Genomic DNA, 18,988 nt, shown 5'->3' with positions numbered 1-18,988 from the left:
AGTATTTAAAGTATTTAAGTAAATAGTAGTAAAATCTGTATTAATAATTCTGAGGTATAGTGGTTAAATTATAAATAAATAAATATTAAATATTAAATAAAATAATATCCAATTTAACTTTTAATGTTCGGTTCGAGTTCGATAAAATATTTGAAGAGTTCGGTTCGATTCGGGTTCGATTCAAAGTGTGTAGGTTCGGATCTGTTCAAGTTCGTTAATTTAAAGAAAAGTTCGGTTCCGGTTCTATTCAACCTTATATATTATGGTTCGTAACATCTCTAATATATATATATTATATATGTATATATGGACCACACAAAATACTAAATAATAAATAATATGATTGAATGCCCAGAAATACTCCAAAACTTACCTACATTTTAAAATAAATGCCAAAAATTGTTGGGAAAAAACTTATTTAAAAAATGTACTACGTCATATCTACATGTCAAATTTGCCGTCAAATATTCTAATGTTAGCTGGTAATTATGTTGAAAATATTGATTTTTTTAATATGTCTTTGACAGAATTTTCTGTTCAAATATTAAGATATTATATAAAATGAAAAATTATAGAGATTTTTGTTTTTGTTTTTATTATTCATTTAAGTTTTTCATGTATTACTTTGTATTTTATATATACTTTTCGATTTAATTTTAAAACTGTTGTAAATTATTTTTGTAAATTATAAATTCGTAGGTACCTATCATTATAGACTAATTTTATTGCTATAAACATTTTGTATTATATTATATAGAAAAAATGTAAATTGGAATTAAATTTCCGTTAGTAAAGATTATTATTATTAAATATATTATACAATTCATGTATATTAGGTAATAGGTATATTAGCTAATGCAGTGGTCAATGGGGCGACGCCCGTTTCCACCAAAAGTGTTCCTAACCTTTTTCACCAAATAGGATATTGACCACTTCGGTGAAGCACGATTGAGCATAGACCTTTTTAGCAACACGATTGAGCATAGAATATTTTATGTGATGTTGCCATATTCACAACGTTTTGAAATTTATTATTTTCACTTGTTATTACACCAATTATTATGATATCTGATGCGAACCGTGAGCCGAGCTCTTCGGCTTTATCGAAAATGTTATCGATTAATAAATTAGTTCCGGAGCAAAACGACGTTTAAGACATTATTAGCATCGGGGGGAAATATAAGATAATTAAGATACAATTCCAAAATTATTAAAGAAATAATATCAGTGTTCGATCACCTATAGTCGTGTATAGTGCGTTTCGTATAAGTGCTTTTATAGTTTCTATTTTTTTTTTTATATGGATAAAAGTGATATAACAGTTATTTTATCAGAAAGAGGCAAAGAATTGGCCTTAGTGAATTTATACAAATATAAATTAATTGGAGAGCGCAAAAAATATAATCTTTTAAGATGGAGGTGTACGAATAATAAATGTTCAGCAATAATGTTTTCAGGTTTAGATAAACGTAAAGTGATTGAAACTGCTGGACAACATAAACACGATCAAAATTCTATTGAAAAAATAGAAACACAAGTTTTGAGAGAAAATTGCAAGAGAAAAGCTGAAGAATCAATTTTCACACAGCCACTTAAAATTATTCGCAACGAACTTATTTAAATAAATATTTTTGTACCTATAATACAGTTCAAAATTGAAAATGGCAACGTTGCAGAGTTTTTTTATGCTCAATCGTGTTGCGAAAAAGGTGTTTTATGCTCAATCGTGCCGCAGCCGACCACTTTTTTAACAAAACAATTGTATACTACCTATGCTTATATTAAAAGCTATAACACAGTATTTCATATAATCAAATACGATAAAATGTACGATGGTGTATTGTATATATTTTAATATTTATATATACATATGTATATAGCTACTTTTTATATCAATCTGAAAACTCACGTAAAGTATAGATAGGTATTCTACAATTAAAAAAAAAATTGTACATACCTTTTATGAGTGCAATATACATAGCTAAAGTACACAATAAAATGTATCATTTTTGTCAACCCAGCATTAGTAGGTATGTTAAATAAACTTATTATTGTACTGAAAGTTTTAATATAAGCGTAGTATAGAAATGGTTTTGGTAAAAATGTGGTTAAATTAGGTAAGTAGATCTCATTTGGTGGAAATGGATATCGGTGGAAAAGGGAAAGGTCCCAGTTTTGGTTAAAGGTAGACATTTGAGTATTGACATAAGTACAAACAAAGGTAACAAGGTAAGGCCGTTCATGTGGAAGGGAACAACTGGAAAATTTTGGGTCTGGCCTCATCACAGAATAAGACCTCATTTTTGAAATATTTTAATTAAAGTCTTACCTATAATACCTAATTAATAATAACGGACTGTCGCCGTTAATGAGCTATTTCCCGACAAGAGACTAAATTAATGTTCTGAACAAAACTTTATTATGTTAAATAACAATAATTATCTTCGTTGAATCAGCCACATATTTTACTATATATACCTATATACCTAATTTTCCAATAACTTATATCGATTGCGATAACCAGACTCAATTTGCTAAGGTAGGCGATAGGTGACGGCGCAGACGATATTTTTAGTGCGAAAACCATAAACAATTTATTTGCCTATAATTATCTATAATAGGGACAGATTGTGTTTTTTAGTACATTCGGTAGGTATTTAAGTAGATGGTGGATCGTAGATACTTGATACATTATTGAGAACTAAGCAGATATCAAAAATGTAATGCAGTGTATGAATTTAAATGATCTTGGTTGGTTAAGGTTTGAATTACTATAACAGTACACTTGCAAACATTTTGTTAATCTTAGTGACTATTTATGTTTAACATACCGCATTATGAATTATGATGGTCAAAGGGCCACTACATTATTTGCCCTCGCAAACCACGAAAAATCTTGGGACGGCTCTGTTTAAAGTTGAATACGTCTTAAAGATATTAAGTTATAAAATTTCTTTTGACTATATCTACCTATTAAGTCGATAGGTATTTTCATCGTTATTAGCTTTAAGCTTTTCGAGTTGAATATATTATTATTTGTTAAATATTAACTATTAACGATGATTTAACTTAACTAACTCAGCGTTTTCATTAACTTACTTACCTTTGTTGGCACGTATAAAAATCAAATTTCAAACTTAGGTTAGGTACCTACCTAAAAACTATACAAGTAGACTAAATTTAATTAGTTGTAAGTCTTATGATCTTAACATTTATATGAGCAGAGACGCAGAGTCTCTTATCAAGTTATAGTAACTTGCACTAATTACCTATGTGTAAAGTACAATTTAATAAAATACACTGTGCTTGTCAGTAGAGGGGAAAAGGTAATTTATTATGTTTAGCAAGGATTTTTGGAATTGTCTAAACCAAACATTTGGGTATCTTACAAATTAAATTTTTAATAATATCTTTGCAGTTCAAACCATCAACTTATTTTATTTATTAGATAACTATGTAAGGCATTGGAATATTAACCTTACAAAGTAAAGCAATTTACTGAAAATGTTTTATTTTCAGTTTTTATAGTTGACATTATTAGTATACCTCAAAGCTAACTCACTTGCATAAATATTGCAATGTTAGTAGGTAGGTAATCTAAAAAATACTTATAAGCAATTTTGATTTACAATGTGGATTTTTATATAAGTAGTTTACCAGAACAGTGCAATATAACAAGTTTGAGAACATTTATACTATCATTTTTTAATAATTATATATCTTTGACATTTTGACCAATAGGCTTGTTATGACAACATAATATTTTGGACCCTCTTATAACATAAAAATATTATACAGTCGTGGATTTTCATTTGACATTCTAAATTCACAATAAAAATTGAGTCAATATTTAGACAGTACTTTACAAATACTTTAAACAGTTTCATAATGCTATAAAAGGCTTTGTAGGTTATGTTGTATTCAAATAAATACAAATAAAATTCAAATTTACATGTTTAAAATGTTGATGAAACAAATTAATTTATTAGGCAGGTACAATACTTTGATTTTTCATGATAATTTAATATTCATAAAACAATGTTACAATAACAAATGATAACTTATTCATAACAATAAAAGTACCAACAGGCAACAGGCGACAACAACAATAATATTGATAAAATACAAACAAGTTACTTATTTATTGATTTGAAAAATAAATACACAAAATATTATGATACATGTGACATTATATAAATATATAAATATTTTTTTTGTATTTCAGTCTGTGCGCAGGATACATATCCGGAGTCTTACAAGGAAAATCACAATATGAATGTGTCGCTATAGGTTTGAGAGCAGCTACATCAGCACTTTTGTCTCATAGGCCAGTTCCATTAGAGCTGAATGTCAACCAATGAATGGAATATAAAATATTTACTTTTACTATACACAACAAATGTATAAAATTTATAAGAATGCTATTTATGAAAATAATAAATAATAATAATTAATTTTAACCAAATACCACAATATGTGAAATTATTAATTACTAATTTATACCGAGATTATCATAGTAATATGAAAATTCATTGTTCAATAATAATTATATAAAATGTTGTTTTTTTAAAACTAATTAAAATTGTTATGCAACACTTTCATATTTGCAAACAACTGAAAACACGTCGCCACCTAAACGTTTAGCCAACCAACGGTTTTTTATGATGGCCAATTTGAAACAATCACACACAAATTCAGCATCTATGTTTGTGTGTACAGCTCTACCCATTCCTTCCAATATAATCAAATCCACAGTAATCAATTCATTTGCCAATTCTCGTTCCAAACGACTAAAAATCAAAGAACAATCACTTTATACTTGAATAAATACATGATAATTCAGTTACCAATACAATTACTTAAGAGGATGTGATACTCGTATGTGTTGTCAACGTCTTACAAGTGCGTAACATAGCAAAAACTGTTTCGTGTGGAAAAGAACCGAGAAGTCTACAGCTATAACTAAGAAACCAAATTTCACCATGAAAAAAGGAGAATTTTAACAGTGTCACAATGTTTTAATTTTTTTTTTCAATAAGACTAATTATATCAAAAGTTATTAAAGTTTGAAAAATTTGAAAATATCAGATTTTTAAAAGTATTATAACTTTTTTATTATTAAAGATATCAAACAAATAGAAAGCTACGACACATAAAATATTATCTTCTGTATTGTATTAAAATTTGATGTTTCTACTAAGATTATAGACTGGAATGGTTCTATCACATGCTAAACAGTTTTTGCAATGCAGGTATTAAGTCATCTTAATTGCCTAAATAATATAGTATTACAAATAAAATCTTAAAAGAATGTCAGCGTAGGTATTATTTGTTTTCTCTCTCTTACCTACACACAACATAGCAAAAGTATGTCTTAGCAGAATCAACTCAGTGCTTTTACTTTTAATATTAGAGTTAATTCAACAACTATCAAATTTTAAGCTAAGAATATTCCTTTGTCTATAATATGTTGGCTTCATTACAATATTTTAATTTTTATATAATTTATAAGCACTTTTAAATCGTAGATTTATTTTCAGACATTCATAACTTAATATCAAAATTAAAATATCTTAAAATAGCCAATGTAGATACACAGGTAATGTTAGTAACTTAAATTTAGATGATCGATGAATTCACTTTAATATTTAAAGTAATAATGCATGGATAGTTCTGCTAAACCTAAATTTGCTATATTGCGCATAGGCGAGAGAGAGAAAACAAAAAGAGCGCTGATGCCTAATATCTTCTTTAGAGGACGTGATATCCGCATGTGTTGTCTCCATCTTACAAGTGTGTAACACAGCAATTTTTATGCTCAGCAGAACACGTATAACTCTGTTGGTATAAAATTTAGAGTAAATTGACCTTTAATAAAATTTAAAGATAAGATTATTATCTAGAAAACCCCATACCTTTTTATTATATTTTAATTTTAAAACAAGTTATGAGTATTTTAAAATTGTAAATCAGCGTAAAAATCGTTATGTTACGCACTTGTAAGATGGAGACAACACATGCGAGTATCACATCCTCTTAAGAATTATTACATGTATTTTTTACCTGAGATCTAAACATGGTCCACCTTGAGCTGTCTCCATTGATTTCAACTTGCCTTCATCTAATCCTTTAGAAATAATAGGACAAATAGTCGCAATTTGACGTAATAGTACAACAAGTTCTGAATGAGTGACATCATTAAGTGCTGGAGCTGAGTTGGCGCACAGTATTAATCTTGAGCCTTGACGTAGCATTTCTCTAGCCAACGGTAGTATTCCCAAAACTATATCAATACCACTGTTATCTATGAAAATTGCAATTTTTTGGTATGGCTTGTAGCATATTTTTTCAACCCACTGATCCAGACTGTCAATTAACCAAGGTCTAGCTGTAAATAATACAAAAAACCAAATTAACCTAATTAAAAAAAAAATTTTTTGTCTATGAATTCTTACCAGGTATTCGATTCCTTGCTTGTTTAAAATCAAATTCACCAGTTTTCATTAGAGCTACGGTTTCCTTAGCACCCCAATCAAAAGTATTTCCTGCCAAGACACCCATGATTAGTTCTTTTTGTCTTTCCTCTAGATCTAAAGAATCTAATTCTTCTAATCGTTCTTTAAGACATGTTAATGCATATTCATTTTCTGTTTGTTTTTGCTGAAATATGTATTGTTTGTATAATTGTAAGTTATATTCAAAAATATAAAATCTTACAGTTAAATACGGATCAGGAAAATCAAATTCTTTTAGACATTGATTGATCGTATCAAGAAGACCCCTCACAGTCAAATTACCATAAGCACTAAATAGTATAAAAAAAATATATACATAAAAAGAATTTAAAAAAAGAAAAAACATACAAAGGTTTTATTTTAAGCAATTGCACCCGAGAAATAAATTTTTCCTTGAACATGGCAGCCCGTTTTTCAGCTGTATCACTAGTTGGTTGACTGGCAATCGCATAATTCACATAATTTTCTATACTTTCTTCAAAGCAATTTAACCAATATTCTCTGAAAATAATTTAAATTAATGATCCTTTATAATTTACTTGTTAAAATCCTTACATAACATCTTTGACTTAATTTAACTAACTTTTTTTTAGTTTACAAACTTTTCATCAACTAAGATTTATATTCTATAATCAATTATTCAATCATGATAAAAGATAAAATCATTTCAAAAATAACACTAACCTAGCTTCTTTATCTGAGTTTAAGTCAACTGTATCTGGAATGTAACTAGATGGATCTTTGAGTAGTGGGCAAAATGTTAAAGGGGATTCCCAACGATCAAGTTCGAGTTGGTCTACTCGTTTGCCAAACGATAACTGAGTACGGTTACTTCCACTACCAGCATAATTTTCCAACCATGAAAACTTGTCACCATCTGCATATATTTCCAAATATTTAATTATGTATTTAACAAATTGCAGATATATTACAATATATAGCATTACCACATTCTTCAGTGCCTTTTAAAAACGCCCCAATTGCTCCTAAATATCCTTCATGCCTCAAAAACAAACTTTGTACAGTTCCTCTAGACCAATATTTTATAGAAAATGAAATAGTATGCATGCTGAGTGAACGATTTCTTAAAAAATAACCACCAAAATATACCTAAAAAAAAATTGCTAAACATTATGACATTATGTATATATTTTAGATTCTGAACGAAGTGATGAATGTATTGATTTTACAATGATGTGTGTGTTTTTTTTTTTTATGTTTGTTTTTGTGTCTGTGTACAGCATAACTAGTCGAAATAATGCTTCAATTTCAAACTTTGGGGGTGGTTTCCGATGTAAAATTGAAGATCCTTGGTGCATTATAGAGGTCAAAAACATTTTTCAACAGTTTTCAAAAAAATCGAGAAAAACAAAAAAAAAAAAAAAAAATGACAGAAAAACGGGAATTTTTACGCAAACCCAGTTTTCGACCAAATCGATATTTTTATATGGTTGTAATTCAAAAACTAAACACTGTAAATACTTGAAATTTTCACCAAATGTTAATGTTAGTGATATCTATATACAGTTTATTTTCAAAAATTTTCGACTTTTTTGTTATTTATAGACCACTGAAATTTTCCATTTTTTTGAGAATTTTTTTTTGAAGTGTCGGTAAAAAAATGATGGACAACCAAAAAAAAAAAAACATGAACATTTAATACAAGGTTCCTTATGAGTTGTTCTAATTGTATAAGCGTTTATAATTCAAATTTACGAAATCTGTCAAAAACGCGAATATTTGCAAGTAATTTTGAAGTTGAAAAATCATAAAATTTTTGTGTTTATAACTAAGGATTAAAAATACAACACTAAGTTTTCCATAAGTTTTCCTTCAAGTAGCTATAGAGAAAATTCGAAGCATCATTATTGGAAAAATTTTAAGTGCGTTTGAATTTTAAATTTTTACGAAATAGCATAACGATAACGATTCATCCTCAAATGATTTTAAATATTTGTTATTAATCTTAAAGTATATGTAGTAGATACTTGAAAATTTAACCAGTTATTAAGATTGGCATTTTCTTTACATGATTTAATTTTCAAAATATTTTGACTTTTTTTGGGATATTTATAGACAACTAAAATTTTCAATTTTACTAAGTTATTCTTATAGTGATTAAAAAATTATTAGAATACATAGGCACAATTATCTTTTATTAGCATTTGAAGTTCAAATATTGACAAAAATTCGTCAAAACCATGAATATATATCTTTTTGTGTCTGTCATCTCGTTTTGGGGCAGTAAAAGTGCTTTGATTGTTGACTTCAGTACCTTATTCAATCAGAAAAGGAATCTAGTTGGTACTTTGGTGATCAAAAGTAAAAAATTCTTATATATTTTTCTAAATAATCGGGATACACAAACTAAAAATTAAGGGAAAAACGGGAAATTTTACGCACAATAAGTTTTCGACAAAATCGATTTTGATTATTGATGTAACTTTAAAAAAATGACCATTGATACATGAAATTTTCACCGAATGTTTTTATAAGTATATTCTATCCGCCATAAAATTTTCAAAAATTTTTGACTTATGTTGTACTATTCATAGGTTTATGCAATTTTCGATCATTATTAATTTTTTTTTAAAGTAATATCAATAAAAATTTATTTTTTGGGTAGATAATATTGAAGAAGATTTAATCCAAGGCTTTTAATATATTTTTACAATAGTAGTTGAAAAATAAAATAAATTCATAGTCACAATTTTTTTTTATAAGCATTCAAATTTTGAATTTTGACATAATACATTACGTAATCACAAAAATTCGCAAATTGTTTTAAGCTAGAAATTCATAAAAAAATTTCTTTTTAAATCTAAGATTTGAAAATTTAATACAAGATTCCTTAAAAATTTGTCAATCTTTATCACAAAAAAATTGTCCACCGGAAATTCAAATTAAATTTTTATTAGCATTTGAATTTTAAATATTGACAAAAATTCATCAAAACCATGAATATATTTTTTTTTTTTTGAATTAAGAACATTTAACAATCTGTACTCGTGGTACAATAAGCTTAATAGATATTTGAATTACTATAGTAATAGAATTAATACAAACACAAACGTAACAGCATTCAATTTATATGTAACGCTATTCCATGAATATTTGTAAATTATTTTGTAGTTCAAAACTCATAATATTGTTTGTATTTATATCTAAGGTTATAAAATTTAACACTAAGTTTTCCATAAGTTTTGCTTGAAATAGCTGTAGAGAAAATTTGAAGCGTCATTATAGGAAAAATTTTTTGAGCGTTTGAGTTTTAAATTTTTATGAAATCGCGTAATGATAACGATTTATCCTTAAACCCGGTATATGTATATCTATGATAATATAAAGTATTATGAATTATGATAACTACATGCAATGTTTTTGGAAAAATTGATTAACCATGCATTATTCAAAATGTGTCCTAATTGAAAAATAATTTATTTGTTTCAAAATAGAATATATGACAATATTTAAATATAATATATCCTAGATTGACAAATCATCTCCGTTCAGAATCGTTTTTCGTATACAATCAAATTTAATCCCATCCATTACAGTAACCTACTGTACAGCAGAGCGACATCCATGACTTACCCGCTTTTTTAATTTTATATGTATAATAAATGTAATTAATACCTTTTTCAAATTATGCATCATTGCATATAAACAAGCAATTTGACCAATGTCATTGCTAATTGCAAACAGTAAGCTTCTTGCCAGATCTGCTTCATTGTAATCACTTTCTGAAAACATAAAAAATAAATATCAAAAAAGAAATCACCTCTACTTTGTACCTGAATTTTGACGAGGACATATTTTTCCAAAAGAAGAAGCAATTAAATCTGAATGCATACCAAGAGTTTCATAATCTCCACCATATATATCTTTTACAAGCATATCAGCCTTTCTATGATCTCCTTTTTCGGCAAGATCAAGTAATTCATCGAATGATTTGGCTTTAGTCAAAAGTGTACCAAGGCCCCAGAATGTGCCACCTCCTGTAGCTGTACCACCAATACGCTCGTAACAACTATCCGACTCCACTTTTAAAATACTTACACCTGAGCCAATGTTAACCAACATATAAGGAAATACATGTGGGTCAGCTGTTTGAAATTCATATTCTGGGCTACCATTTCGGTTGTAAACAAATGCTTCATCACTTATATTTTTCAATAAGAAATTACATCCTGTGATTAGACAAGTAAGTTCATCTTCTTTATCTACTCTGAAATTTTTGTAAGGATAATGTTAGTAAAAATAAAAACATACCTAACAAATCATAACTATACATACTTTAATCCCAATTTGTCTTGAATAAGTTTGCTATACTTGTATGCCCCACCTCCGGTGGCTTTAATGCTTTTTCCTTTTCGTTCATCGCTGTTAACTAAATTATCTCCAATAAAATCCAAACAGTTTTCAATATATTTTGTTTCAAACTTGACAAAATGCAGCCTTGCTTGTTCAGAATATGTGTAAACAAACTTATCATTTTTCTGGAAGACATTTGTGTGAATATTTAGTATAATTAACATTTAATCAAAGTAATTATTTACAATATATCATACGTCATCCTTGTTTTTGTCATCATTTTTGTTTAAGTTATCAGTTGCATAATAAACTCGTCTAAATGATACTGTTGAATAATATGCTATTTTTGTAAGTGAACCACCTATAATATACATTTTCAATTTTAATTTTATTGGTACGTAGTAATAAAATATATTATGTTATTAGAAAAAATAAGGATATAAGATACCAAATATTATAGTAATATCTTAGAGACAAAATTTAAACTGGTAAACAGTAATTACAATTTAATATGAAGGAGGTTTCAGTCACTTAAAGTATATTTTTTGACAGAAATTAATAGTTTAAAACTATCCATGAATATACAATTTTAAGTATGGACACTATGGACTACACAAATCTATCAATATGGACTGCACATCTATTTTAATAAATTTGTCATTATTCTCCTTTATTTTGTCTACAATAGGTACCGCTCTTACATTACAATATTAATCATAAAACCTATCTAACAAATTACCACGAATATAACACAATAATATACAATTTAAAATATTATAATAAGTATTTACCATCTTCCCATGAATAGATTACATACAAGTATTGATTAAAAGTATTAAATAACGAATTAAGAGTGCTGGCATATAGTTAATCGATGGATTCATAGTACTGGGAAAGTATATTGTTATCTAGTATTTATTATGATCGGTTGAGAACATGTTGAAATATTTAATTTAACATTTTGTAATGCATAGTTAAAAAATTGTAGCTATGTTATTTGTGATTAAATATTAATAAGTAAAAAAATATTAAACATCAATTAAATTTATTTATTTATTAAAAAGTGTTTATTCTATAAATATTTAATAATATAATTTAAAGAACAAACTTAGCACTTAACTTTTTAGTATGCTTGATATAGGTGCTTTAGAAATATAGTTGTAGATGCTTACATAAACATACTAAGTTTTAAATTTACACAATTTATGGCAGATAATATTTCATTCAGGGTTATATAAGACCATATTAAAAAAAAATAGTTTAATACTTTTGAAACTACTTTACATGCTATAAAATTTTATTAACTGACTTAAAAATACTTATTCTTTTGCTGTTATATCAATAACTGATAAGTTTAAGCAAGTAAGTCATATTTACTACAAGACTATAATTATATCATGCCAATACCATAAAAACAAAATGCCTTGGTATTAAGTAGGTATATAAGCTGCTTTGATAACTAAAAAATGATTCAAGAATAATAAACAGAGCCCAACTTAGGGGGGGGCTAGGGGGGCTGCAGCCCCGGGCCCCGATATTATTTGGGGCCCCGAGCCTCTGTTGATATTTAATTATTAAAGTGGCATTTTGAAATAATTGTATGGTATTATTGGTTACGTAGTTTCGTTAGTCACGTAGGTATCGTAATGGAATTTATAATAAATTATTTTCTAATTGATAACATAAGCTAATAAGTTTTAAGATAAAGTTGGTCAAAAGCACTTTATTACATTTCTTTATTTATATTCATATTTTTAATTTCATCGTTTCATTTTTATTAATATTTATTAAGTAATTAAGGTACGTTTTCCTTACAGCGTCCGGACCTTGCGGTTAGTCGACACTAGACGCGGCATTCAAACGCTGCGTCAAAACGGTTTTACAAACAGCGTCTAAACGTCGCGACCGTTCCAAATTTTTTACAAATATTCAATCGAAAATAACCAAAACCAAATGTATTGTCAACTTTTTTTCTAAATGGTTAAAAAACTTTTACAAATCAAAATCAGGAATTAAGAAGCGTCACCAATCAGTCGATCTTTATTGGACTGTTGGTCGATCGCGATAAAAGTGTAGTATACACGATACATTATATTGTATGAACTTTATGTTCTAGTATAAAAAAATGCAAATAAATAAATATATGTCGATCTTCAGTTTTAAAATTAGGAATATATTATTATTATGGTATAATTGATTTATAATCTTAAATAAATTGAATATAACAAATCTATATAGCATAAAGACTACATTTATAATTTAAGTTGATTATTTAAAATTTAGATAATAATTAATTTTGGGGCCCCATTAAAAAATTTGACCCGGGCCCCAAAATTCCTAAATTGGGCTCTGATAATAAAACATAATATGCAATTTACAGAAAAATAAGTATATACATAATGTATATTGGATAAATTTGGGGTAAATAGCAAATAGAAATTTGTTTTAATGTATAACGTACCAATGTCTATTGCAAATTGTTTTGCATTTTTTAAATTCCTGAAAACTTCCAAAGTATCAGGAAGCTTAATGCTGTTGGGATTTCCTTTTTCTTCCATTTTGGTATATCCAGTTATTATCTGTTGACATTAAAATATTTTCAATATTCACAAACAACCATTAATAATTAATTTTTATCAACCGTACACGACAGTTAGATACTCTATTCTTGTTGAATATAATGCTGTTAAGTACAATAATAATGTGAATTGTAGGACTTTGAAAACAATATTAGAGAACTACGGTTAGTAGTTGTACATACCAGTTTGAAATGATGAGCTTGATATTTATTTTTCAGGAGTAGTGAACTACAGTCTACAGAGGAGTGAGTACAGAGGACAGACCACAACGTCCACAACGAACAGCTAATGGCTAATCTATCATTTATCACATACCAATATAATATTAATATTAAGTATTTTACAAATAATACAAATTAATAATAATCAATTATTATAAGAGTGGCAAGAGTGTGAGGTAAGAATATTGTGAACACGATTATAGATAATATTATCTTAAATCGTGGAGCCAGCTGCAGCAGCTGCTCACGAATGGCTCTTAGCAGGAAAAATTTTTTGTAGAATCCATGACGTCATATCTCATGAAACTGTGATAAGACGGACTATGATAAGCCAGCTCGGCTGTCTAATCATAAAACACAGAAAGCGACATCCTTATCAATTTACTTTTTATTTGCTCATTCATTGAGTACAATTTACGTGTGCATCTATGGCATTTTATGCACTTACTTTTGATACCATGGTCATAGTCAACTCTGAGATAAGGTCAAGAGTATATCTACTCTTTTTTTTTAATTTATCGAAAAACAAATCATGGCAGGACCATATTGTCTCGAGATCGGACCTGGTATACATTCTTATCAGAATGGTTACCTGGATCTCAATGACACGGGATCTATTTGTCAGCATACCTAAAACACAGAATGTAGCTTTTCGTGTGTCATACTGTGTTTTATCAATGTTAACTGAAATAATTTATTTTGAAACCAAAATATATCAAACAGTTTGTGGTCGTGTGGCATGTGCATTCTATGGTAAAATAAAATTTTGCTTATTAGAATTATAACCAATAATATATGTTATGATTTAAATTATACCTATGTCGAACGGGTTATATTGTTATATTAACTTTTATTAATATAAAGTATTATTAATTGTTATGGAAGACCATCCTTATTCATTGTCAGCTGCACCATTAACACAGAGTGATGAAGAGTAAGTAAATCATAATTAATATAGTTATTTTAAAATAATATTTTATATACAGGGATTATATTATTTTATTATATTATATTATTTTATTAAATAAATCATATTTTACAGTGTTATTATTATGGCAGACAGTCCAGAAAGGGCATGTACAATGCTGACTCAGCCAGATGAAGCTGCCTCAGGTTTTATTTGTAATTAAGATGACATTTATATTTTATTAAATTATATCATTATTATATTGCCATACTAACTCACAATGGCACAATAATATAAAAGGTACCTACATTAAGATAATACTTTTTTTTTAATAGCAAAGAATACTCAAAGTGTTTTTGAAAATTTATTTTATGAAGATATTGTATACTCCTCTGAAGGGACTGGAACCGTACCGAAATGGACCGGTTTTGGACCGGAACCTTTAAATATATTTTTTAGTAACCTAAACCGAAACCGAAACCCCTATATTTTGATGGAGGTTTTTAAGGTTCTTTTCGGTTCAAAAATCCAATAGATATTGTTATTACTTATTAATTTATTATACATCAGAGCAAGATATTCCCTCTATCCATTATTAAAATAAACAAATACTATTTTTACAAACAATTATTATTATAGTAACAACGAAATAACATGATATTAATATAATGTTATCGAAAATTTCACAGCCGCGTAATTGACGTCGGCGCGCGGCGTCGTTAATAATAATTGATACCGCTAAAAATAGCTAGGCATAATGTTTACACTTTACACATGCTCTGTACGACACTACGACTGATTGCTATCTACTGAACTTACTGTTCTCCCGCCTCCGTTACCGATTAATGTTGCATACATTCATCTAGAAGACCAACTGTTAGTGAGAACAAATAGATTATTTGAAAAAAATTATAAAAAAAAAATTCTCAAGTGTAAATTATTAGTTGAACATAATATATTTTGGGTATTCTATTGATATAATATAATAATTATCTTAAGCATAACGTATATTATTTTATATGCATTTTGTACCTATTGTCCTATTCCTCTCCTTAATGTAATTAACCTATAATAAGGTTGATCATCAAACCAGTATATTATTATAATTATAATATTTATTTTTTGTATGTTTGTTAGTTTAAAATTTAAATATTATCAACTATTGACTAACAAAATAGGTAGGTACGTACCTAATGGATATATAGAGTTATGTTTTAAATTTAAATATATTATTATTTAGGTTTTGCTTGCAATTAATGTTTTTTGAATTCTTACAATGTTGGAATTCAATGGTATAGTGAAACTTTCATAAACGTTAGTAAATTATTGAATATAATGGTATATTTTTTATAGTTTTAAATTTTAAATTTTAGTATCTTATTGTAATTATATTATATTATCTATATTCTTAAATAGGTACACTAAATTACAAATTGGTACCTATCATTAAATAGAAGTTTTTAATATATTATTCATTTTTTTATACAGCACTAAATTGATAAAAATAAAATAAAAAGCAAAATTCAAATAATAAAGGTTAAAATCGGTATTAACCCAAACCGAAACCGAAATTTGATAATTTTGAAAACCGAAACGGAAATTTTGAATTTTTGAGAACCGAAACCGAAACCGATAAAATCATAAAGGTTCCAGTCCCTGCTCCTCTGATTGTGACGATGTGGATAAAGATCCCAATTATATTCCCCTTACTAATTTGGAGACTCCTGTTGATCCGTTATGTACAGCTGAAGGTATTTTTCTAATTTTTATTTTCTAAACTTATAGAGGTAATTATTGATGGTCCTAATAAGTTCTCTTTTATGGTAATAGTTGAAACACATTACAATACTGGTCATAGAATTCAAGAAATTACATTAAGAAAACGTAGGATGTCAACCAATGAAAAGTATACTCGACAAGTCAAGATCAAAGAAGCTCAAAACAAAAAACAAATTGACAAACCCCTATTATACTAAAAACTTGTGATGGTAAGTGTAAGAAACAAAGTCCTCTGTTGAGTGATGAGCATCAAAAGGAAATTTGGTTAAACTATTGGAAGTTAAGCTATTCAGACCGTCGGAAATATTTGTCAAAATGTGTAACTTTGGTCCATATAATGCGAAGAAGAGTTTCAACTAATAATAATAATAGTTTAAAAAAAAATAAAAGTCGTGTTTATTCATTGACCCATCCTGAGTTGAAAGTTGAAATATCAATTTGCAAGAAAACATTTTTACAAACCCTTGGGTACACAAATGACTCAGTCATAACTGAGTTGGTAGCAGCCATGGAAAGGGATTCATGTGGACAGTATGTGACAGAGAATAAAGGTAGATCCAGAGCTGACATTATTGATCGAGATATAATTATAAAACATATTGAGTTGTACCATCCCTGTATAAGTCACTATAGACGACATAATGCACCTAATGTTCGTTATTTACCTCGTGAGTTGACTGTAAAGGATATCTTAAAAGATTTTTCATCCAAATTCCCCAAATACTGTGACATTGAAACATATAGAACAACATTAAAAAGACAATGTATCACTTAATCAACCTAAAGCCGATGACTGTGAAGACTGTTTTAATTTTGTTGCTAATCCAGACAATGTAAACCAGGCGACAAATTCAGTTTTAGAACTTCATTAAACTAAAGCTAATAAAGCAAATGCTGAATACAAAAAAGATTCTCAAGAAGAAGAGAATTATGAAACTAGACATTATTCAATGGATTTACAAAAAGTGATACTCTTACCATACTTGCCTAATATCAAAGCATCATATTTCACTAGTAGATTGGTAGTATTTAATGAGACTTTTGCCACAATTAAAAAAGGAAGCTTATTCACTAGCTATTGTGTTTTTTGGCATGAAGGTATAAATAGCCGAAAAGCAGAAAATATTACTGATTCCATCTTAAAAGTAATTAGAAAAGAGCGAGATGTGACCAAATTCATATTTTGGGCAGATAACTGTACAGCCCAAAATAAAAATTGAACATTATACTCATCTTTAGTAACAGCAGTGAATCAAACTTTTGGGCCTAATGAAATAATTATCAAATATCTGACCAAGGGCCATACTCATATGAGTGCAGATGGGATACATGGCAATAATGAATCTAAAATAAGAAGGAAAGGTAAAGTATATGACTTTGATGGCCTAATTGACAATATAACAATGTAGAGCAAAAGTTCAAGTATTAAGACTAGAAACATTTTACTAATGGAAATCCAAAAAAAGAACAAAAAAAAAGCAGGTGATCAATTAACTCATTTTAAATTAACTAACATTGTCATGGTGCGATTTGTGAAAGGATCATTTAGCTTTGAATATAAAACTGATTTTGATGAGGATTTAACTGAATTAGATTTTATACAGAAGAGTGCATTAAAGAATATGGTTAATTACCCAGATAACCAAGAAGGTCAACGAGGTATAAAAATTTCTAAAAAAAAAGAAATTATTAAAGCTCATGTACCATTCATGCCTGATAATCGAAAATTATTTTGGCAAACATTACCAGAATCAGAAAATTCTTTAGACCTGATCAATGAAGAAGAGTATTAAGTTTCCTAATTCTATCATTATTCATTACTATTATTATTACGTTATCTTTGTCTTTTTACTTAATGTTTTTTTATGAATGTGTTTGGTAAAAAAATTGTATCAAATAATTTAACTAAATTTTATGTTTTCTAAATTTTTAATTATAACTCATTATTATGTTGTTTTTACTTTTGTATTTTTGTTATTTAAAATGTTAATAATGAATATATTTGTTTAAAGTTATTCAAAAAATCAAATGTAATAACTTAATGCATTTTTAAGTTTTCTAATTTTTTTAATATCATAACTATAAGTATTATGTTGTTTTTACTTTTCAATTTTTATTGTTTTTTTGATGAATTTATTTGGTTACATAGCTTGTTACCAATATGAAATAACTTAATGCATTTTTATGTTTTCTAATTTTTTAATTATATAGCTGTTAGTATTATTTGGTTTTTACTTTTGAATTTGTATTGTTTAAATGTTTATAATGAATATGTTTGGTTAAATTTTGTTATTCATATGAAATAATTTAATGCATTTTTGAGTTTTCTAATTTTTTAATAATATATCTATTAGTATTATGTTGTTTTTACTTTTAAATTGTTATTGTTTTAAAATGTTTTTCTGATGAATATATTGGTTTACAAAGTTTGTTACCCATATGAACTAATTTAATGAATTGTTATGTTTTCTAAATTTTAAATAATAGTATAAATAAAATGAATAAATAAGTTTTTTCATACTAAAAAGGTCATTTTTATCTAAAAAAAAAAGCAATTAATTACAAATAAATATAATTTTCCTGCTGAAGACACTTAAGACGTTATTTACTTTAGACGGCATTAAAAAAAAAAAATCAATGTCATAACCAATTTAAAAACACAGTATGTGACCT

The 18,988-nt window shown here is 27.4% G+C and overlaps 2 protein-coding genes and 2 pseudogenes across 4 annotated transcripts in view; 3 read left to right on the top strand and 1 right to left on the bottom strand.

Annotated features, from left to right (window-relative positions):
• Positions 1–4,465, top strand: part of LOC107167113 (uncharacterized) — a 152,297-nt gene extending 147,832 nt beyond the window's left edge. The window contains exon 15 of the mRNA XM_089224826.1: positions 4,226–4,465. Within this exon, the coding sequence (XP_089080952.1) occupies positions 4,226–4,361 (136 nt within the window). The 3' untranslated portion in view covers positions 4,362–4,465. The remainder of the gene's footprint in view (positions 1–4,225) is intronic.
• Positions 4,124–13,835, bottom strand: LOC107169352 (4'-phosphopantetheine phosphatase). Of its 2 annotated transcripts, none has more exons than XM_089224824.1 (13): positions 13,591–13,835; positions 13,291–13,408; positions 11,087–11,190; positions 10,812–11,014; positions 10,310–10,743; positions 10,152–10,258; positions 7,463–7,625; positions 7,200–7,392; positions 6,864–7,016; positions 6,718–6,805; positions 6,456–6,660; positions 6,064–6,388; positions 4,124–4,790 (listed from the first exon to the last, which is right to left on the bottom strand). In XM_089224824.1, the coding sequence occupies exons 2-13, from the start codon at positions 13,385–13,387 to the stop codon at positions 4,586–4,588; spliced, it is 2,277 nt and encodes a 758-aa protein (XP_089080950.1). In that variant the 5' UTR covers positions 13,388–13,408; positions 13,591–13,835; the 3' UTR covers positions 4,124–4,585. The 2 variants fall into 2 exon arrangements, with proteins under 2 accessions (XP_089080950.1, XP_089080951.1); XM_089224825.1 differs by having other exon boundaries at positions 10,370–10,743.
• Positions 13,836–14,070: 235 nt separating this feature from the next.
• Positions 14,071–17,090, top strand: LOC149057221 (uncharacterized; annotated as a pseudogene). Its single transcript, XR_016191234.1, has 5 exons — positions 14,071–14,563; positions 14,672–14,751; positions 14,872–14,923; positions 16,196–16,287; positions 16,367–17,090. The product of XR_016191234.1 is annotated as an uncharacterized LOC149057221 (transcript).
• A 14-nt stretch (positions 17,091–17,104) lies between these two features.
• LOC149057220 (uncharacterized) lies at positions 17,105–17,724 on the top strand (annotated as a pseudogene).
• The last annotated feature ends 1,264 nt before the right edge of the window (positions 17,725–18,988 follow it).

This window comes from Diuraphis noxia, unplaced genomic scaffold (genome assembly GCF_037042655.1).
Source record: "Diuraphis noxia isolate RWA-SAM2 unplaced genomic scaffold, SU_Dnox_SAM2 contig0003, whole genome shotgun sequence".
In the NCBI taxonomy this organism is placed as follows: domain Eukaryota; kingdom Metazoa; phylum Arthropoda; class Insecta; order Hemiptera; family Aphididae; genus Diuraphis; species Diuraphis noxia.
Note: the sequence above shows the minus strand (reverse complement) of the source record. Positions and strands in the feature narration are given on the sequence as shown.